Source organism: Felis catus, chromosome D1 (genome assembly GCF_018350175.1).
Source record: "Felis catus isolate Fca126 chromosome D1, F.catus_Fca126_mat1.0, whole genome shotgun sequence".
In the NCBI taxonomy this organism is placed as follows: domain Eukaryota; kingdom Metazoa; phylum Chordata; class Mammalia; order Carnivora; family Felidae; genus Felis; species Felis catus.
In genome coordinates this window covers 10065699-10087730 of record NC_058377.1, presented here as the reverse complement: position 1 = coordinate 10087730, position 22032 = coordinate 10065699, and the positions used below count along the sequence as shown (strand labels likewise).

Here is a 22032-nt window from a genome sequence, read left to right as displayed (position 1 = left end):
TGGCTCAGTAATATTCCATTGTATGTGTGTATATACATGTATACATACCACATCTTCTTTATCTGTTCATCAGTCGATGGATATTTGGACTGTCATAATTTGGCTATTGTTGATAATGCTGCTATAAACATTGGGGTGCATGTGTCCCTTCAAATCAGCACTTTTGTATCACTTGGGTAAATAAATACCTAGTAGTACAATTGCCGGGTCATAGGGTAGTTCTATTTTCAACTTTTTCAGGAACCTCCATACTGTTTTCCAGAGTGGCTGCACCAGCTTGCATTCCCACCAACAATGTAAGAGGGTTCCCCTTCCTCTGCATCCTCGCCAACACCTGTTGTTTCCTGTGTTGCTAATTTTACCCATTCTGACAGGTATGAGGTGGTATCTTGTTGTGGTTTTAATTTGTATTTCCCTGATGATGAGTGATGGGGAGCATCTTTTCATGCGTCTGTTGGCCACCTATGATGTATGTCTTCCTTGGAGAAATATCTATTCATGTCTTCCACCTGTTTCTTAACCTGATTATTTGGTTTTTTCCTCATGATTTTCTTTTCTCTAACTTACTTTATTGTAAGAACACAGTATATAATACAGATAACATTCAAAATATGTATTAACCAAATATTTATTAGTAAAGCTTATGTGATGAGGGAGCCACAGGCAAGCTGAGGGCAAAGCGCAAGCTAACGCCCCGCAAAGACCCCACCCCCACCCCCCGCCCAAGTGGCACATGTGTGATATTCCTCAGGCACTCCTGGGTGCCCAAGAACAAAGGAAAGGAAAAACCAAATAACTGATAGAGATCACAGTCGTGTAGGACAGTAGTCTCTATCAGTTTATAAATGTCTTAGTAAAATTATAAGAAAAAGGCAATTGTGGGGCACCTGGGTGGCTCAGTTGGTTAAGTGTCCAACTTCGGCTCAGGTCATGATCTCACGGTTCGTGAGTTCGAGCCCCACATCACGCTCCATGCTAATAGCACGGAATCTGCTTGGGATTTTCTCTCTCTCTCTCTCTCCCCCTCTCTGCTCCTGTGCTCTTTCTCTCTCAAAATAAATAAACTTAAAAAAAAACTTTTTTTTTAAAGGAAAAGGCAACCTTATCATTAGCCTAATGTCCAGAAACCTATAGACTCAGTTTCCTGGAGCCCCAACATTACCCATCCCTCCACAGTGATGTGGGGAACAAAGGCAAGAAGGGAATGGCAGGTAAAATTAAGTTTCCTTATAACCTGCAGCCCAGTGACAAATACTTGAGATAGGCTGAGTAGAACGTTTCTCCAGGAACTCCCTCCTGTCTTAATGTTAATGCCTCAGTAGAGGGAAAAACAACCTTAGCTTGACAATAGTTAGGCCTCCAGTATCTTAAGAGTCTTCTTGGGGAACCTGGGTGGCTCAGTCAGTTAAGCGTCTGACTTAGGCTCAAGTCATGATCTCACGGTTCGTGAGTTCCAGCCCCGCATTGGGCTCCGTGCTGACAGCTCAGAGCCTGAAGCCTGCTTCAGATTTTGTGTCTCCCTCTCTCTTTGTCCTTCCCCTGCTTGTGCACGTGTGCTCTCTCTCTCTCTCTCTCTCTCCCTACAACGCGCACACGCACACACCCTTTTTCCTTTACCTCCCCAAACTCCAGTGTGTCATCAATCACTCCTCACAACCCCAGGGCAGCTCTTTCTGCCCAGTGGCTCTGTCCCCGTGCTTTAATAAAATCACCTTTTGCACCAAAGATGTTTCAAAAATTCTTGGCCATCAGCTCTGGACTCCCCCCTGCCCCACACTCCAAAAATGCATCATTATGATCAACAGTCAGCTATTAGTAATTACGTTTTAGGGGAGTCAAAAGTTACATGCAGATTTGCGACTGTGCAGGGCATGGGTGCCCCTCCGCGCCACCCCTGAGTTGTTCAAAGAGAACTGTACTCATAGTCTGTAATCTAATTTTTAAAGAAGGCCCCCAAACTGTATTCTTTAGCACTCACAGAACTTGGAACTACCTATGCAGGTAGGTAATTTGATACCTGTCAGCTTAGTGAAAGATTTAAGAATGTGTCCCCATTTTATATTTCAATTCTGTCTCTATTCAATCCAAAGAGTTACAGAGGTTAAGTCCTGTTTCAATAAACAGAACACAAATTGCATCACAAATGCTGGGATATAAAAACTGTTTGAAATCCAGCCACTGGTTGGTCTACCAAGCACTAACTAATAATAAGATTTTATTTAATAAATCAAATGAGTTCGGTCATCCCCCGGAGCGTGGCCAGAGGTATAAGAAGACAAGTTTGAGAAGCCACAGGGCTGCAGGGAGCGAAGGGAGAGCAACATCACAGAAATACTAACTCTCATGGCCACGTATTCAGCAGGCTCTAACTGAGGCACACAGTGAGTCAGAAATCCTGGACGTGGCTTAGCATGCAACTTGCTTATCAATGAAAGAGTTAAGAAGCCTAGTGGATGCTGTGAGCCCCATTGTATTCTATTAATGGAACTGAATTCTCATTGTGATCATGTGGCTGTGAATGAAACAACTCTGTTTGCAGGGAATATTGGGATGCTGACTTTCTGCCTGTCGAATCTCTTCTTTTTCTGTCCAACGTGCCATCGGATTTCTCCCAGACTGAAAAATGCAAACCAAACTGAAAGCCAAACTGATGGGTATCTATGTTCATATCATGCAAATTATCCTGGGAAAGACCCACTTGGGCATAATCCCAAAGTTAGCACACACAAAAAAATTCCATTAATTAAACCAGCCCTTAATGGAGTGGCAGATAAGGGATCTCAAATGCAAACATTTAAAAAATAACAAAGCAAATGGGGAAAAATCAACAACTCTCCTTGGGAATGTTTAGGCAGGAAGCATTCCTCCAGCCCTCCTCAGCTCCTGGGGCATACATTATGCAAACTGTTTCACCGGGCACCAATCTCCTTTTTTCTTTAGGAACCCTTTGTACCCCATGGCTGGCTACTGGGAGCACGCCCTCCACCGCCTGCCGGCTGCCAGAGCCACTCACATAATGTGGCCTTTGTTTACGTATCCATAAATATTTGACAATTCAGAAGCGGTGCAGTTCCCAGCACAAACAGAAAGGAATATTCCTAGGCAATTTCAGGGTCACCAGCACACTACAAGGGCTCCCCAACACAGGGACAGACGCACAAAGAAAGAGGATCGGGGGTCATTCAGGGTAGGAACTAAGTCAAGTGGGTCAGTGGGCCTCTGGGAGAGAACTGCCGAGCTGGCAAGAAGGTATAGAAAAGACTGAAGGGCTTTGTTGCTCGAGGAAAACCTCCGTTACCTGATCATTATGGCTCGGCACCCGCTTGCACACGCTTTAGGAGGGAGTTAAATCCCTCAGCTAGACTCAAAGGGAGACCTGTGGTATTACTGGCTTACACTCTTCCTGCTGGAGAATTCCTAGGGAAAAATTTCTGACTGTTCACAGTGCCATTCTTGGGTGAAGCCGGCAACTGCAGGTCCGTAGCTGCGGACAGGGGAGAAACCCACCTGCCGGCAGAAAGCCAGAAAGAGGGTTTGGTAGGGGTCCATGATGGCCCCCATGCCTGCAGAAATCCCAACAGCCGTGCATCCGCACAGCCCATTTAGGAGTCCTCATACCCGAGGAATGTTCCGCTCTTTGAGTACTTCTCCCTCTGAACTCCCCATTCAACCCTGACCTCATGCAAAACGGAGTCACTGTATTTTCAGTGGACACTGGTGACTTAAATAATCAACTGTCACACCAAGGATAAACCATGCGGGAAAGAGCTACCTGTAATCCTGATATCATTTTCTTTGCTTCCTCCATTTCTTTTTCTAAATGTTCTTGTTGTTCCAGCAGCTGTTCTTCCCATGAGGTCTCCAGACAGGTCCCGGGGCTGCCTGGTCGCCAGTCTCGGGAAAACGGAGAGTCTGTCTCCTCTACAAAATGAGAGGGGGGCGTATAGTTCATGTTGGAGCAAACAGTTGCCGGCAGAAAGCGTTCACAGTCTCTCTGCGCTCACAGGTCTGGGTCACTGGCCTTCTGAACCTGTCCTCACTGCACAGACTGGACTCTCCGCTAGGTGGGGTTGTGAGACATGAAGAACCCACTGTTCCCTCAGACTCCAGGCTGGGCCGGCTGGAGGCATCACTTACTCTGCTGGGGAAACTGGTCCCCTTCAGAACCTTTAAGAAGTAACAAGACGCCCTCCTTGGGAGTCTTGGTATGGGACACATAGACCCTACTCTTAATTCTCTACAACTGACATCCCAAAGCTGGATTCTGCAAGGTACAAAGACAGGAGCTTTGGAAAACCAAATTCCTGTTGGCTGTTGTGGAGCTTCAGGGGGGAGACTTCAATTTAATATTCCTTGGACCCTTCCCTCGTACCTGAGCCCCTTTCACAAACAACACTGTGTGAGTCACACAGGAAACAAACCAGTGAAAACACACTTGCGTAAACTGTTCAATCTTGCTCCCTGGTTTTGTTTTATTTTCCTATGTTTATGGTCTCTTTTTGCTGGTTTCTGTTTCATCCCATCTAATTGTGTGCACACCATTAAAAATGCATTATGGAATACCGAAGGGTATAAACTCTGAGTAAATGTCTTCATTTGTCGGTGTGAATGTAATTAGGTAATTCCTCTGGGTTGCTGTGAAGATTGAATGAGGTAACTTGTGTGCAGGACTCCGTGGTGCCTGACCCAGGGCAGTCACTCGGTAAATGCTCTCCCTCCCCAAGGTCCCAGGAGTTTCTGAGTCAAAAACATGACTGACTCTTTGGTGCTAATGCCAGGGATAGTGGGAGGGATTTAACTCGTTTTCTTCTGAGGGCTTCAGTTTTATTCCAACCCTTAGAGATGAATAAAACTCTATTGAAATCACATGCTTTGCTGCCTCCTTCCTTCCCTCTATGTTTATGTAAGAAAAAGGAGAGCAACTGAGATGTCAGGAGAAGTCTAAACAAAGGGATCCCTTTGTGGTCCTTTCTGTAGTCCAAAAGCCGGATGTAGACCTGCTTTTTAGCCTCCCACAGATACCTCCGCCCATATTATATGCTCCTGGTTCAAACTTAAGTCAAAGGGTTACTGGAATTATCTCCATAACACAGGAATAATAAAAACTGTTTACTTGAATGAGGCTTCAGACTGCCCCACAGTCGTTTCCTAATTCATAGGCAGCCAGCAGAGGAAAGGCCTATCTCCCCTGCTGTAAGATTTGGGACAGCTGTGACATCAGAAGTGCCATTCTGCAAGAGGATAACCACATTCACTGGCTCAAAGACATCAGAGCCCTTTAGAGCTAACCTAGCATGCATGGACTTTGGGGAGGGAGAAGGCCAGGAAGTTTATAGGTAGATAGGATCCCCCAAGCCTTCAAGGCAAGGGCTGTGGCTTGAGCCAACCCAGGCACGCTGACAGACAGTACCTGTTCTGTTCTCTATCCCTTCAGAGGGAATAATCACAAAATCTGCCTTCTCCTCCGACTGGGTTATAATGGACTCGCTCTTTGCGCTGTGGATAGGACTGGGTGAAGTCAGGCTGTGATTGAAGGAAAAGGAAGAGAAATGATTACTGTGAACAGCGGTTTGGAAGCCAACTTTCATAATTTATCCCAGAGACATGTTCTTACTCATCTTCCTCCTAGTGCCTAACACAGTCCCCAGCCCACAGTATGAATGGACATTTGTTGCATGAGTGCAGGATGAACTTACTGAAGGAATGAAATGAATGTTGAATGAATGAATGACCCAGTCCTAGGAAGTCTTTGCCACAGCAAGGCTGCCTCAAAGCCCAATTCATAAAGAAGAGATTTACTGGAAGGACGGATAACGTAGCATCTTAAAGAACCCCCAAGTTTTGTTTTGTTTTTTGTTTTTTGTTACTTACCATCACCTCCGTCCCTGGGCCCAGGTTCAAAGACTGACGTTAACGTGTGTCTTAGTAGTTTTGGGAGCTGGAAGGAAAAATCTACTTCCAATCCACTGCTGTCCCACAGACACAAGCATCACCAGCAGAGTAACATGGCAGATCAGACCTAGGCTGATCCCGAAGGAGGGGGCAATGCTGAGGGTGATTCAGGGGGAGAAAAGGCCAGAGTGTGGACAGTGCGGGGCTGGGCAAAGGGGCAGTGATACATCAACAAGGATGGGACATGATAAGGAAAACGGGAAAAGACTTGCTCGGCAAAGGGAAGGGTTTACTTGATTGTACCATCAAAGAGTTACTTAGATCCCTGCTACACCATTTGTGAACGGTCATCAGAATCCTCTCAGCAACTCCTAAATTATGATCCAACTATCAGCCTTGGGAGGGACGGCTGGGATTGTCAGGGAAGATGAATTGTAAAGCCACACAGAATAACAGCAAATCTACGAGACAAGATAGGAATGGGAGGCTGATGTTTCCATCTGATAGGGGAAAGGAATCTGAAGAGCCTCTTCTCCTTGCACCGCACCTTGAGAACATCAACTCTGAAACAATCTCAGGGGCTGTGGGGTCTCCAGGCCCAGCCCCCTCTCAGGAATTCTTTCCAAATCCATCACCCGGACAACAGTGAAAGTGTCTAGGACTCGCTGACCCACTTAATGTGCCCCTGAAGTCTCCCAGGCTAATCCTCACAGCCATGATCAGGAGTTAACATTTTGTCTTCCTAGAAACCAGTAAAAGCAAGAGCTGAGCACAAGTGGATGTAGTCAGAGATTTCAAAACCTCGAAAGCAGCCTGAGGACTGGTGTCTCGTCCTCCTCGTTGATCCCGAGTTTGAGGGCTTTGGCGGGAATGACCTCAGCCAGTAATACATTCTCATCCTTATTAGAACCGCAGAAAAAATGTAAAGTTTTTTTCCTTCTTCAAATTAAAGAACGTCGCTGAACCCTACCTACAGATCCACAGTCCAAGCAGACAAGAGAAGTAGAGAGTGGCAAGAAGTGGTGTTTAGTAAAGGTAATTGCTTTTATAGAACTCTCTTATCCCTCTTTCACCATTTAGGTAATCTGACTTCCAGGCCAACATGAATTAGCTGCTGGAAAAGCATTAGTGTACTTTGCTTTTATATAATACTTTTGAGAGTACTATGTCATTTAACAGGAGAACAGATTTTTGACCATTCAGGACGCGGCATCCGCCTCCCTGCAGAAATGGGGATCGACGTTCAGAAAGACGCCTGCATCAGCTGCCCTCCTTTGAGAAACGATAAAAACACTTCCTTAGCTGACAAGGTGTTATGGTTGACGCGATCCGCTGTCTGCATTTGGCTGGACCACAGTGGGTATGTGTGAGACGCGGCGGGGGGTGGGGGGGGAGCGGGGGGAGAGTGGGAAGAGGGGTGTGAAGCAAGGATGCTGGAAAACTGCTGGCCTCAAAGCGGAGACGCATGCTCAGCTCCACCTTCTCCCTCTTAAGTGAGCGGTCCCCCTTATAAGGGCAGGAGGAGGAGGATGTCTGCATACCCAGCCCCACTGGGGGAGTGGCAGTGCGGCCAAAAGAAAAACAACATTTCTCTTTCTTGAATTTGAGGCTGCCGGTGTGTGAGGCCACAGAGAGGGGAGACCAGGAAACTAGGTGGTCAGGTCAAAAAAATAAAGGACCGGGGAAGCAAAATCCTGGGGCACATGTGGGAGCAGCAAGATTGCTGCTAGAGATGGGCCACATCGAGATGTGGGCCACATCGAGATGAGGCTTCCAATCTTCTGCTTCAGGTCACAGGAAGAGTATTGTAATGCTAGGCTCTTCCCGATTAGCTCAAAACCCCTATTTTGTAAACAAGCAATCCCTTACCTGCCATCATAATCCCCGCAAATCAGGGAACTGATTACAAATCAGGTGTGACTGGTAACATTTCTTAATTCCCACAGGCCTAACATCTCTCCAATCTTAACATCAGACAAACAACCCCCCAGCGAGGTCCAAATTAGGGTAAAATCAATTTTTTGAAAACGGGTAATGGGAAAGAGTCCTGTTTACTCCTCAAGTGCCCTCCCACGGCCAAGACAGGATAAGGTAAAGGGCCACTCCTCTGGCCCCTATGCCGGCTCCAGTTTCCTACCCCCACTCGCTGTATTTTGTAGTGACAATCCCAGACCAGCAGCCCGTCCTTCCCAGTACAGCGCCCCCACCCATCCCGGTCGGTCTCAGGCCGACAGCATCCTCCAGTCCTGGCCCTGCGCCCGCCCGCTCCCCTCCAGCTCCAAAGCCAAAGTGGCCTCTGCTCACCATTTGACTTGCGTCCCTCCCATGGTCCCCCTCCTGGCTCCGGCTTCAGCGAGCCTGCTTCCCCGGGTGAAGCGCGAGGCTGGGAGTCCCGGCGCTCCCGAATTCGGGCATGTCTCCCCGCGCTGGGGCCCGAGCAACCACTCCACCGGCAGGCTGGCTACCAGAGCTGCCGGCCGCGACCGCGGGAGAGAGTCGGCAGCGCAGGGAGGCGGGCGTCCCGGCCCCGGGGACGGGGATGCTGCCGGGTCTCAGGCGCGCTGTCCCGGCCGCTCAAACGCTGCAGCAGCCCGGCCTGGGCGGAAGCCACCTCCCCTCGCAGGCTGCGGGTCCCTGCCAGCGGCATCGCGGCGGCCGCGCGACTCCGGGCGTGCCCCCGGGCGCGGGCATCTCACCCCATAGCCCGAGCGGGGCAGCGCCGCCCGCGGCTCCGGCTGCGCGGTCGGGTCCCGGCGGCGAGCTCGCGGGCGCCCCGGGCTCCGCGCCGCCTCCCGCCCCTCCCCGCTCCGCCCCCGCTTCCAGGCTGGCGGCGCGACGGGCGGCGCGGGGCTCGGACCGGGCAGGGGCGGGGCGGGCTGGGTGGGGGGGCGCGAGCGCGAGCCCGGCGCGGGGCAAGGGCGGGGCCGCGGGCGCCCCGGGGCTGGAAACGCCTTTTCCTCGCTACCCCTCCCTTCGCGGTCACGGAGGTCTGGGGCCGGTGTCACCGGCTCCTCGAGGGAGGGGGCGCCCAGCGCGGTGTAGAGTCGGGGTCGCGCCCGGAAACCCGCCGAACGCCGATCTCCCACCTTCCCAAAGGCGTTTTTCGCGTGTTCTTTTTTCCCAGCCCGAGGTCGTTTTGCGTGGACACAGTAAGAGGCCGGCCGGCCCGCCCGAGGTCTACGGAGCAACAGGCGGTCAGGGCTCCGCCAGGGAATCTGGAGAAGCAGGGGGCCACCTTCCCCATCTTCCGAGCCACTCCCCGTTCAGAGTTACATCGCGGGGTCTCGGGCCTTCAGGGGTCCCTAAGCCATGAGATGGCCTCACCCTGAGGAAGGGGGTGGGCGGGCAGAATGTTCCAAAGCCTGCTGGGTCCGGGAGCTCATGGAGGAAAACGCAAGGTGCTGACCCAGCCTCCCAAAGAGGTGAGTGAGCGGTCAGCTTACAAAAAAATTTAAAAACCAGGAAGGAGTGAAAGGGAAATGCGAACTATTATCTGACCCCCTCCCAGAAAACTGTCACTGTCTACCCACTACAGCCCGATTTCCAGTGGGTCCCTAGTTCCGGCTGTGTCACAGCCCCGGCCCCAGTCTGAGTTCTGCCAGAAAGGAAGGAAGCAGGTGTTCTCTGGAAGAAATGCAGACTTCTCTCTCTCCCTCTCTCCCCCCTGGCGCTCTCTTGCTCTCTCTCTCTCTCTCTCTCTCTCTCTCTCTCTCTCTCTCTCTCACTGGCAGGCACAACAAAGTGAAAGGCCTGTAGCCATGCAGGAAGCTATAGATCTCATTATACAATGAAACGTCCTTTGATTCTGTACCAAGTGATAGTCTAAGGAGCAAGCAAGGAAGAAATGGCTCAGATTCTCCCTACTAGCACACCCCTTGCTTAATGGGTACAGGGTTTCCTTTTGGGGTGATGAAAATGTCTTTGAACTGGATAGAGGTGACGGCTGCACAAGATGATGAAGGTACTAAATGCCACTGAATTGTACACTTCCAAATGATTAATGGCTAATTTTATGTTATGTAAATTTTATAAATAAAAAGGCAATCTATTAAAGGTGAAAATTAAAGTTGAGCAAGATTATCAGTTTAGTGAAGTGCTGGGAAGAATTCCATGTGACTGCAATAAATTAAGAAATGGTCTATCAATCTAAGACAGAATTTTATGTGGAAAAGAGATAGGAAGAAGACAAATGCACATAAGATACATGTAAGACAAGGAACACTTAGGTGTAATGAGAACAGGCTAAGCTGGGTTGGGGTAGGAAAGAAAAGGTCACAAGAGCATAAATTAAGTATGATTCAGCTATGAAATGAAGTTAGTAAATAAGCTAACATGTTCTGGGGATGTATTTATGGAGCATGATTTACATGAGCTAGGAAAGTAGTCTTTTTCTGCCACTGCACTTGGCATCGATCAGGCTTTTATTAGAGCACTGTGTCCTGTTTTGGTCTCTGCACTTGGCTCTAAGAGATACAGATGGCCTTTCTGCTAGAGTCACAAACATCTTAGCCCACTCAAATTCACACTAATCTGCTGCAATTCCTAGCCCTGTAAAGGAAAGTTTGGAACATTCTCATGCTCTCAGACAACTCTGCTCAGTTTTTTCTCTTGTTGTAAGTGTTAGACAGCCTTCTCAGGCCATGCTTAGAGTTAAGCTCAGGTGCAAAGGCCATTCTGTGGAACTGGCTGTCATAAACGGGGGCAGCAGATACGCAAGTATCAGAACCAGGGGCTGGGCCCTCACAGGCCCCCGTGTGGACAGACCTAAGCACTGACACTGAGGCTCTGCACAAAAAGCTTCCTTGTGTGGGAAATTTACCAGCACCCCACCCTCCCTGCCTGCCTGCCAGCACAAAACCGCAAAGCAGTGCCGAAGACTACCCCCTTTGAAGTCAAACAACCTGAGGGAAAGAGAAAAGGTTTAGGAGCCTTAAAGCCTGTTGTGCTGCTACCTGAGGCTGAGAATCCCCAAGAATTCCACCTTTAACCAGGACGGCAGTGGTGGGAAGTTGGCGCCGCACTTACCTGTTACAGCTGGACTCAGACGGGGACCTCTGCTGCCCTTCATACTGCTGCACCAGGGCTCGCACGCTCCAGTACGGGTTCTCAATCTCCTCGTCCACGCTGTTGTTCCTAAAGCCGGAGGATGCCAGCAAAGGAGAGGGCATCAGTCTTTCAGCTCGGGTCCACTCAACGAGAACCGGTAGCTGGCCACTCTGAGAGTGCCAGGGGAAGGAGGAGGAGTAAGGCCAAGCCCCGGCCTTAAAGACCCTCGACACCCAGCAGGGAAGACAGACAGATGGATTTCCCTAGGGTCTGCAACACCTCAGGGTCTTGCTCTCTCCCAGCAGACATATAACCCCCAAAATGTTTCCTGCCATGACTTCCTTCAGGACAGGCTGGCTTTAGCATACATTCTAGGGAGACTCCCCCAGATGACTTGAACACTGCTCCCACATATCTCCCGGTGTAGAAAACACGCCGTGCCAAAGGCATATATTTAAGATTCTGGGCATCAGAGCAAAAAATTACAAATGTGATTCCTTTACTTTCTGCTAACTGCAACATAAACATCTCTTTTAAAAGGGCTTTTCTCGGGGCGCCTGGGTGGCGCAGTCGGTTGGGCGTCCGACTTCAGCCAGGTCACGATCTCGCGGTCCGTGAGTTCGAGCCCCGCGTCAGGCTCTGGGCTGATGGCTCGGAGCCTGGAGCCTGTTTCCGATTCTGTGTCTCCCTCTCTCTCTGCCCCTCCCCCGTTCATGCTCTGTCTCTCTCTGTCCCAAAAATAAATAAAAGTTGAAAAAAAAAATTAAAAGGGCTTTTCTCAGGGTGCCTGGGTCACTCAGGAGTTTCAACCTCCAACTTCGGCTGAGGGTATGATCTCGCAGTTCGTGAGTTCAAGCCCCACGCTGGACTCTGCTGACAGCCTGGAACCTGGAGCTGCTTCAGATTCTGTGTCCCCCTCTCTCTCTGCCTCTACCCAGCTCGTGGTCTGTCTCTCTCTCTCTCTCTCTCACTCGCTCTCAAAAATAAATAAAAATATATAAAATTTTTTTAAAAATATTAAAGGGCTTTTCTCAGGGTGCCTGGGTGGCTCAGTCGATTGAGCATCCGACTCTTGATTTTTGGCTCAGATCATGATCCCAGGGTCATAGGATCAAGTCCCATGTTGGGCTCTGCGCTGAGTGTGGAGTTTGCTTAAAATTCTCTCTCCCGGGGCGTCAGTGTGGCCCATTTGGTTAAGCGTCCAACTCTTGATTTTGGCTCAGGTCATGATCTTGCGGTTTGTGAGTTTGAGCCCCGTTTCGGGCTCTGTGCTGACAGCATGGAGGAACCTGCTTGGGATTCTCGCTCTCTCCCTCTTGCTCTCTCTCAAAAATAAACATTTAAAAACATCTCTCTCTCTCTCTCTCTCTCTCTCTCTCTCTCTCTCTCTCTGCCCTTCTCCCCTGCGTGCACATGCATGCACTCTCTCTCTAAAATAAAACATAAATTAATTAAAGGGCTCTTCTCTCGTGGAGTGTCCTCTCTGACCTACACTCCTTGCTCTCTTCTGCAGCGTGGGGCTGTTTGGGTGATCCTTCTGTCTACTGCACAGTATCATTTAAAGGAGGAAATTCAGAGAGGAACAAGTTCCCAGCCCCAGATCTCTACCCTTACCTCTGCCTGTATCGAAAGACATCCCGTCCCGACCGTGACATGTCATGACACACGTCGGCCAGAGCGGCAGCTGCCCCCTGGGCCACAGCAGTGGCACAGTGTGGTTGGTGACTCTGCAGAGGGGTTCTGGAGTCCCGTCCTTGGCTCACTGTCCTGTTGGAGCCAGGTTTGAAATGAGCTGCCAAGGCAAGGACCAGCCTCATGATAGACTTCAGGTTTCCTTCCACAATATCTGAGGGACAGAACACACCCAGAGGTGCTAAGACAGAGGCAGAGGGTTCACTCATTGAACACATATTTGCTAGTGATACAGGTAAGCGAGGCAGTCAAGGTCTTTGTTCTCACAAAGCCATGTTCGACAGGAAGACAGAACATTTAAAAGCATTTACAGGGGCGCCTGGATAGCTCAGCCGGTTGAGCATCCGACTTCAGCTCAGGTCATGATCCCACAGTTCGTGGGTTCGAGCCCTGAATTAGGCTCTCTGCTGTCAGCACAGAGCCCACTTCAGATCCTCTGTCTCCCTCTCTCTTTGCTCTTCCCCTGCTTTCACTCATGTGTGCTCTCTCTCTCAAATAAATAAACATTAAAAATAAAACAAGCATTTACAACAAAGTATGGTAATGTGTTACGGTAGAAGTACAGGATTCTCTGGGAGCTCAAAGTAGAGGCATCTTGTCTAGTCTAGAGGGCTCAGGGAGAGAGTATAGGGGAAATAAGTTTTAAAGTGAGACTTGATTGGTTCATCAGATGAAGGAGGAGAAGAGTGTTCCAAGAGGATGGAGCAGGCGTGAAGGTCTAGAGGTGACAGAGAGCATGACCTACGAGAGCTGTGCCATCTGATATGGGAGCCATTAGCCACATGTGGCTACTGAGCGTTTAAAAGATATAGTCTGGGGGCACCTGGGTGGCTTAGTTGGTTAAGCGTCCGACTTGGGCTCAGGTCATGATCTCATAGGTGGTGGGTTTGAGCCCTGCATCGGGGGCTCTGTGCTGACACCTCAGAGTCTGGAGCTTGCTTTGGATTCTATGTATCCCTCTCTCTCTGCCCCTCACCCGCTCGCACTCTCTCTCTCTCTCTCTCTCTCTCTCTCTCTCTCTCTCTCCCTCAAAAATAAACATTAAAAAAAATTTTTAAAGATATAGTCTGAATTGAATGTGCTATAAGGGTGGTACTTAGCACAAAAAAAGTCAGATTGAAACACATCTCATTAGCTTAGTACAAAAAAAGAAGAATGCAAAATATCTCATTAATAGCTTTTATACTGAATGCATGTTGCACTGATAATACTTTGGATATTTGGGGTTAAAATATATTATTAAAATTATCTTCTATTTCCTTTTTTAAAAAAATATGGCTCTCAGAAACTTCCATATGTGACTTGCATTATATTTCTATGCATGCCACTGTGGCAGATGAAGTGGAAAAAGTACAGCACAGCTAGGGCCCAGAGTGCAAGGGGAGAGGGTGAGGGGGTGAGGCCACAAGGGGAGAAATTAGAGGTCAGAAAGGGCAGGGCAAGCCCCAGGAAGGACTTTGGATTCTCCCATAAGGACCTGCACACACAGAGCAGTGGTAGGGGCATATGTCTTCGCAGAAAGATCATCCTGGCTACAGTGTGGAGAGCGGATGGATGGGAGGCAGTGAGACTAATTAGGAAACTGCTGCCCTTCTCCAGGTAAAAGACAATGATGTCCTCAACGGCGGTGTTCCCTCAAAATAGCTAACTTTAATGGGCCAGATCCCTAAGCCCACCCCTCATGGGGACCAGAGCACGGACATTACGACACCCTAAATTTTGCCCTAGAAAAAAAGAATGCACACAAAAAAAACCAATGCGATAGGTCTGGTGAAAGTTCACGTAAGGGAATGGGTAAAACTCTCATGTTTTTAGTTTCACAGCATTGTAAATATGCAAGGCTTGGAAAAAGATTGATTGATACCTTCTACAGGGTGCTCTCAATGGTAAGAATCGGCCGACCTGAATGACCCCAACACCTAGAACGCCAATAATCCAACACAGAAGGAAGGCTCCCTCTGGCCCCCTTTCTCATCAGAGCCCTGGACCATCAGACCCAGAAACTGAAGCTGAAACAGAACTAGATCTACAATCAGTTCTAGAGAAACAGCGGGAGGGCCAGGGAGCCTATGCTCTCTCAAGACACCCTAAACAATTGCTTCCTTGCAGCCTGGGCTCAAAGTGAATTGAGCAGTGTCCTCTTCTGGTCGTGTGGCTATAACATAAGGTATGTGCAGAGGTCCCAGAGCCCCTTTCCTCTTGCCCAAAATGTTCTGTGTTATCCAAAAAAAAAAAAAAAAAAAAAGCCATAAATATTTTTCTTCTGGAAAACTGGATGGAAAAAAATAAAGCTAATATGATTTGAAATAATTCTTGGGCATGAAACCCAAGTAACTTGGAAAACATCATCTATCTTCAATTTGATAACTTAAATGAGATATTCTAGAGTTTATTTTTTTTTAATGTTTTTATTACTTATTTTTGAGAGAGAGGGAGAGAGAGAGAGAGAGAGAGAGAGAGAGAGAGAGAGAGAGAGAGACAAAGCACAAGCAGGGGAGGGGCAGAGACAGAGGCGGACACAATCTGAAGCAGGCTCCAGGCTCGAGTTGTCAGTACAGAGCCCAACATGGGGCTCGAACCCACAAACCATGAGATCACGACCCGAGCTGAAGTCGGACACTCAACCGACTGAGCCACCCAGGTGCCCCTTAAATGAGACATTCTAAAGTTAATACTCCGGTCTTGTCATTTCTACTCGATTAATTTTTGTACACACACTCAAACAAACCTTTATTCAATTAAAATGAATAGAGAATGTCTATCTCCACCCAGGTTTTCAAAAGCACTCAGATTTTGAGAATCGCCCCATCCCAAGAGGGTAACTCTCTTTATGGAAAAATGATATGAGGCCATAGACCTAATCCTATTCCAGTCTACTCAGAACCCTCGGCTACACGACGGATGGTCCTTCTGAGGCTCATAATCACTGGGTAAAGCTGACCCAGACGTGATGAGGCACTGACCTTTAGCCGAAGTCTGGTGCATACGAATCTTTTTGGAGGCCACGAACTGTAGCACTTTCTCCACATTGTTCTTCATCTCCTGTTGGTTACTGGGACTCAACTGTACCCCATTCAGCTTTTCTCCTGCTGTTCAAAGACAGAAAATATGTGAAGTTATAGGGAGGAACCATACCAAGGTTTCATAATAGCCAGACACTGAGAAAAGGAATATTCGATGTAAATGCTCAGATTATATATAAATGTGCAAGTGTGTTAGGCCTTGGTGCTTGTAATTTGGATGGAGGAACAGGAGAGCAAAGTCCTTTCGGTGGGCCTTCAAATTTTCAAAGCTGTATCCAGGGGCCTGTGAAGTTACTTTGTGTCCCCTTATTCACTCAACAAATATTCATTGAGCATCTTGCTGTGTGCCAGGTACCGTTCTGGGCAACAGTGAAACAACAATAAACAAGATGGACACAGCCCCTTCCATCACAGAGTTTATATCTCTAGGGATAACAGATGATCACGTTAACCAGTTTGTGTTTAATAGAATTTCATGTAGTGATAAGTGCTACGAGGAAAAACAAAAAAGTGTGGGATCGTGATACTATATTCAAGCAGAGACTTGAATAGTAAGAGATGTTAAGATTCAAGGAGGAAGCATTCTGGACTGAGGAATCACAAGTCCAAACCCCAGGGTGGGAATGAGCTCAGCTTCTCTGAAGAGCAGCTCTAAGCCCAGCATGGCTGGAGTGGAGAGAGAGAGAGGAGTCAAGTCCTAGGAGAAGTTAGACAGGTAAACAAAGCCAGATCATTTAAGGCTCTGTGGACCAAAGTAAAGAACTTGAATTTTATTCTAAGAGTAATGGGCAGCCAATGGAGAGTTTGAGGCAAGGAAGTTACGTGATCTGTGCTTTCAAAAGTTGACCCTACAGGCGCCTGGATGACTCAGTTGGTTAAGCGTCTGACTCTTGGTTTCGACTCAGGTCATGAACAGATGGAACCTTGCGTTAGGCTCTGCGCTGACAGTGCAGTGCGGAGCCCGCTTGGGGTTCTCTCTCTCCCTCTCTTTCTGCTCCTTCCCCATGCATGCATGCACATGTTCTCTCTCTCAAAAAATAAATAAACTTAAAAAAAAAGTTGGCTCTATATGGGCTTAATTTATGTGAAGCAGAAACAGGGAGATTAGTTAGAAAATGAAACTTGTCTTGACAAGGGATAATGGTTTGGGCTTGAGTGGGAAAGGCTGACAGGTGAAAAGCCAGGTATCAGGTAAAATTTTAATATGAAGCAGACAGCACATGTGAAGGACTGGGTACAAAACAGGCAGAAAAGAGAATAATCAAGGACAACTTCCAAGAGTTCTACTTTAACAGCCGCCGTGTGTGATTTCGGCGAAGAAATCTGGAGGACAGAGGGGTTGGTGGAGAGAAGGGGATCAAAAGCTCTGCTTAGGGCGTGTGGAGGTAGAGTCGCATTTTAGACAGCCAGGCTGGGATGCTGAGCAGGAAGCTGATATTCATGTCTCGAACTCAAGGAAAAGTTTAGAGCTTAAGATGCAGATGTGGGAGGAGATCACTTGGGGACAGAGAAAACACAAGGGATAAGGACTGAATGTGGAAGGTCTCAACATTTAGAGGTCAGGAAGGAGGAAAAAAGCCAGCAGAGCAAGCTGGAGGAGCCAGTAAGGAAGGAGAGTCCTGGACACCAAGAAAAGAGAGTGTTTGAAGGAGGGAGGGAGTGACCGACCATGTCAAGTTCTGCTAAGTCGAATAAAATGGGGACTGAGGCCGAGCCACTGGGCTGGATAAGGCAAAGGTTGTGACCTTGACGAGAACAGTGTAAGTGGAGAGGTGGGATCAAAAGCCCAGTGAGGGTTTGTTAAAGAAAGAACAGGGAACAAGGCAGTGAATTCAGCGAGTTTTTCCATATAGCAAAATCACAATAAAATGCAGCATTTAAGAATCTGGATTTCAGGAAACCAAAGAATACATATTCATATTGCTTGTATATGCATAGAATATCTCTGAAAAGAAATGTAAGAAACTGCTAACACTACTTGCTTCCAGAAAGAACACGTAGTTGGTGCGGATGGAAAAAAGGTTTTATATCCTTTTGTAGCTTCTGCATTTTCTGTCTGATTATATTTTCAATTATAATCTATTCCAGCAAATGAAAAATAATGTTTAAAATGAGCTTGGGAATTAAAGCGGGTCTAGCTTTTGCCACGTACAGTTATGTGGCCTTGTACAATTGCCCAGCCCTTCTCAACCTCGTGAGAGATGGCATAAAATGGTAGTACTTGTATCACACCTGTAGTATAAACCATCCAAGGTAGCATGCTTAGCGCAACGCTTCATCTATTCTAAGTGCTCAGGGAATTCATTTTTTTATGTTTATAAATCTTCTCTTTTAAGCTTGTTTCCTGAAAACAGGGATGATAGTAGGTGCTTCTCAAGGCTTGACGATCAAAGGAAATGAAATGAAATGAGATTAAAAAGTGTCCGACAGATGGCAGCTATTACTATGACCATCGTTATTTTCATTAGAAACGAGTGCCCTGATGAATCCGTGAGCTGGCCCGGTGAGGCAGTCACGGAGAGGCTGCCTGTAGCAAACCTGGCTCCTTCTGCACCACTTGTAAGGATGGAGCAAGTGACTCTCTCAAGGATTCTAAGCAAGGTCAGCTGATGAATATAACAGTAATGTCTGAGTACCTATTACGTGCCAGGCACTTGGTAGGAGGTGTGGGAACAGAAAAAAAAGTTACACTGTACCTGCTCTTAAATAAGAGCTCAGTCTATACGGGAGAGAGAGGTAAACAGTCACCGCTCAGTGCGTGGGAACACATAGTAATAACAGAGCTGTGGACAAATGCTGTAGAAAGAAGGGTATGGTACCATCCAATAAGGGCGACTGGCAACAGTTACAGGGCTCTTCATGGAAACCCTTCTGTGAGGCATGATGGTAGTTTCACAGAAGGGGTCCTTTTGCTGGGAACCCTCCTTCTTCTTTCCTGACTCCTACTTCCTTTTCCAGCCTCGGTTTAGACATCGGTGCTTCTGGTAAGCCACCGCTGAGCCCCTAGAACTGGGTTGGCGCCTCCACCACCCAGGTGCTCCTATCTGTCCTTACTCTATCAGAGTCCTAAGTACATTAATGGAATGAGTTCACTTTCCAGTCTTTCCAACTAGATTGGGAGACTCCTGAGAGCATAGACTGTGCTTATAATCACATTCCCAAAGCCTAATAGAGTGCTTAGCACACTGTTTATTGACTAATAAATAAATGAGTTAATGATGGGCAAGAATGTTAAACCTTCTCTACTTCCATTTCCATAGGGTATAAAGAAGAAGCAAACTGCTCGGAAGGGCACATGGAGGATAAAGAAGGCATGTTCTGGTTTGTGCTGGCATCAGTCCAGGGCCCACTGACCAACGATCTCGATGAGATATGCCAGGATCACCCCATCCCGAAGATCCTGTCGCAGGTCCTGCACGGGCTTCACTGCTGGCCTCTTCTTGAGCTGTGCATTCACCCAGGCCACATACGCCTGGAGCTGTTGCTGGAAAATCAAAGGTGGAAATAAGGGAAAGGAATATGATTCTTCTCCTTTGCCCTGCACCCTCTGAGGCGACATTTGAGACTGGACTACGGTGGGAAATCCACATCCAGAGGGAGGAGGAGGTTTCAAGGAAATAAAGAAGAAAGATGGTGAGACATGGAGCATGTTCTAAAAATCTCTAATTTTATGCTAGTTGCTAGTCTTCAGGGAAAGCTAACCGCTGACTTGGTGGCAGTGGAGACACAGAGAAACAGATGAGTGTTTCAGTGAGTAGGTCTCCTGCTTTCCTTGAGTTTTGCTCCCTTGACCATGGATGGGGGCCAGTGGAGAAGCACGGCCAGTTTTTGGGTGTGATCACTGCTGCCAGTAACCCATTGTGCTTCTCAAGAACAATCACTCATTCTCACATGCACAATGGACACTGATACTCATAAGGCTGGTCTTGGGGAATCAGAAATAAACAACAGCAAGCCAGCTCAGAACAACCTCTCCCATCACTATGTTCTTCACAATGAGACTTAATGGAAATCATCTCACTGTCAACCCGAGATTTATTCTCCTGAGCCCATAATCCTGGGATTGCTACAGAGTTAGTGTTAATCCGTGCTTTATGTTGTCAAAGAGGATCTAGTTGCCTAAAATCTGCACAAAGAAGGAAAAAGAAAAGCTTTGGTGAGCAGTACCCTGAAGACTTGGGCAGAGGTTGTGGCACGGGGGGCGGGCAGGAGGGCTTTCATTTATTGTCAGACAAAGCTAAACCCAGTATCATCAGAAGCCTGTCGGGCCCAGATAGGGACACACAACTCATCCCAGCCCTCGGATCCCCCTACATAGTCCATTTTGTCCCCTACCAAAGCTTGCATCCAGGTGTTTATTCTAATTTTGCATTTGTTCTGAAGATGGACACTTAAATATCAAAAGAGCACATGAACAATATCCCAGAACAATCAGCAGCTCTGTCTGGTTTCTGTAGAAGCCCAAGACCCTGACCCTAAACATTAGGTTCAAGGGCTAACGGTATTATATTACAAGCTGGTTGAAAAATAGTTGATTTCTACGCCACAAGTACTTCTTCAATAAAATGTTGGAAATTACCCACTGATTGCTTCCCGAGCTTAAATTAAATCTTCGTTATTTTCTCTGTGTCGATTTGTGGCAATAAATGAAGTCCTTTATAAAGACAGTACTAAGGCAATAATCTATCAGCTGCTGACAAACTGTAGGAAGTGCCATATCAGCAGGCAGTAGGGGAAGGAATCTAGTGTCTACATGAACTAAACACTAGTTCTGGAATTTGATATGTTTTATCGTATTAATGAAGGTGCCTGCGACAGGACCTGCCACGCAACTGATGCTTGCTTAACAGTCATTATTATTTTCATCGTTATCACCATCTAATTAATCCTCACAAAAACACTGAAGGGTCAGTATCCTCTCCATTCTACAGATGAAGTTCAGAGAAGTGATGGAACATCCCCAAGGCCCCAGCCAGGACACAGCAGATCTGGTATGGAAACGCCTAACTGTGGTCCAAGCATTGACGAAGGGCATCGTGCTACCCCACTCACTTGGTATAACAGGGGTGGCCACACCTTCTGCCTAATGTGGGCCAGACCCTTGCCCAAGGTCTGCTCCTGCTGCACAGCCCAAGCACCGTGGGAGGCAAAGGGTACCTCTGTAGTAAACCACTCTGCTCTGGAGCAAAGGAGTTAGGACCAAAAAAGGCATTAAGGGTAACAGTTGGGATCTGACCCTGGCTTAGGTATAAAACACCTAGGGGTGCCTGGGTGGCTCAGTTGGTTAAGCATCCGACTCGGTTTCAGCTCAGGTCACCATCTCGCGGTTTCGTGAGTTTGAACCCCATTTGGGGCTCTGCGCTGACAGTGCAGAGCCTCCTTGGGATTCTCTCTCTCCTTATCTCTGCCCCTTCCCTACTCATGCTGTCTCTGTCTTCCTCTAAATAAATAAATAAATAAATAAATAAATAAATAAATAAATAAAACTTAAAACCCATTTATGTGTGTATATATATGTATATTATATACACATATACATGTGTGTATACATATATATATACATATATAAAATAATAAAATTCCTAACCAGTCTCCCTGTATCTACTATCATCCTCAACCCACCCTCCACACATTCCTGCTTCAGATCCTTCACTGGCCTCTCTTGTCAAGATAAAATCCAACCTTCCTGGCTGCATTTAGTCTGTCATGTGCTGGCCGTTGCCTCTGCTCCGCTTACTCACTACCCTCCCATTTGCCTGCTGCGTTTCGGTTGGTCCAAACCATGTGCAGTGCCCCAAACGCACCACACTTTCCAGCCACTCTCCCTCCCTGAGCCTGCAGTCTCCTCTTAAGGCTGAGCCCAAGCATCACCTTTTCCAAGAAGCCTTCCCTGACCCTCCCACAGCCCAGCTCTGATCTCCCCGAGGACGTCCAGTGTCACACACGGTGCTGAGATCATAAGCCCAACCTGAGCCCACACTTTTGTGGTTGTGGGGGAGGGGGTGGTTCCTGAAAGAGGAAATGAGGCAAAGGGAACAGTGAGCTAGGAGCTCAGGTCTGAAGTATGCTCTATGCAGGGAGTCACAACAACTCAGAAGTACTGGACTTTAGGGTAGCAGGTGCACGACAAATATTTGTTTGAGTCAGTGAATCACTTGTCACATTTCATCAGGCCGAGACTTAAAATGATTGCAAAAGCTAATAATGCAGGGGCAGACAAGAACAAATGGTTTATGTTAGACCAAGATCATTTCTACTTGAGTAACCACAGCCTTCTTTTGGCTATTGAATAGAAGTTGTATCTGATGCAAAACTGATGAGAGGTTCTAACAGTACTTTTCATGCACATTAATCTCACCTCTGGTTTCCAACAAGAGGA

The 22032-nt window shown here is 47.6% G+C and overlaps 1 protein-coding gene and 1 long non-coding RNA gene across 22 annotated transcripts in view; one reads left to right on the top strand and one right to left on the bottom strand.

The window, feature by feature from the left end:
• DIXDC1 (DIX domain containing 1) overlaps positions 1–22032 on the bottom strand; it is a 73601-nt gene that overhangs the window by 21658 nt on the left and 29911 nt on the right. For 17 of the 21 annotated variants that reach the window (XM_045038279.1, XM_019811274.3, XM_045038284.1 and 14 more), the window contains 6 exons: positions 19008–19137; positions 15594–15719; positions 12553–12784; positions 10918–11025; positions 5411–5523; positions 3773–3921 (listed from right to left, as the gene is read on the bottom strand). In XM_045038279.1, coding sequence (XP_044894214.1) covers positions 3773–3921; positions 5411–5523; positions 10918–11025; positions 12553–12784; positions 15594–15719; positions 19008–19137 — 858 coding nt within the window. Of the gene's footprint in view, positions 1–3772; positions 3922–5410; positions 5524–8196; positions 8681–10913; positions 11026–12552; positions 12785–15593; positions 15720–19007; positions 19138–22032 lie in introns of those variants that run through there. The other 4 variants (XM_045038280.1, XM_019811277.3, XM_045038290.1 and 1 more) reach the window with 4 other exon arrangements.
• Positions 8811–20231, top strand: LOC109491791. Its single transcript, XR_002145273.3, has 4 exons — positions 8811–9314; positions 14504–14797; positions 17990–18254; positions 18914–20231. It is a non-coding gene; the product is annotated as an uncharacterized LOC109491791 (long non-coding RNA).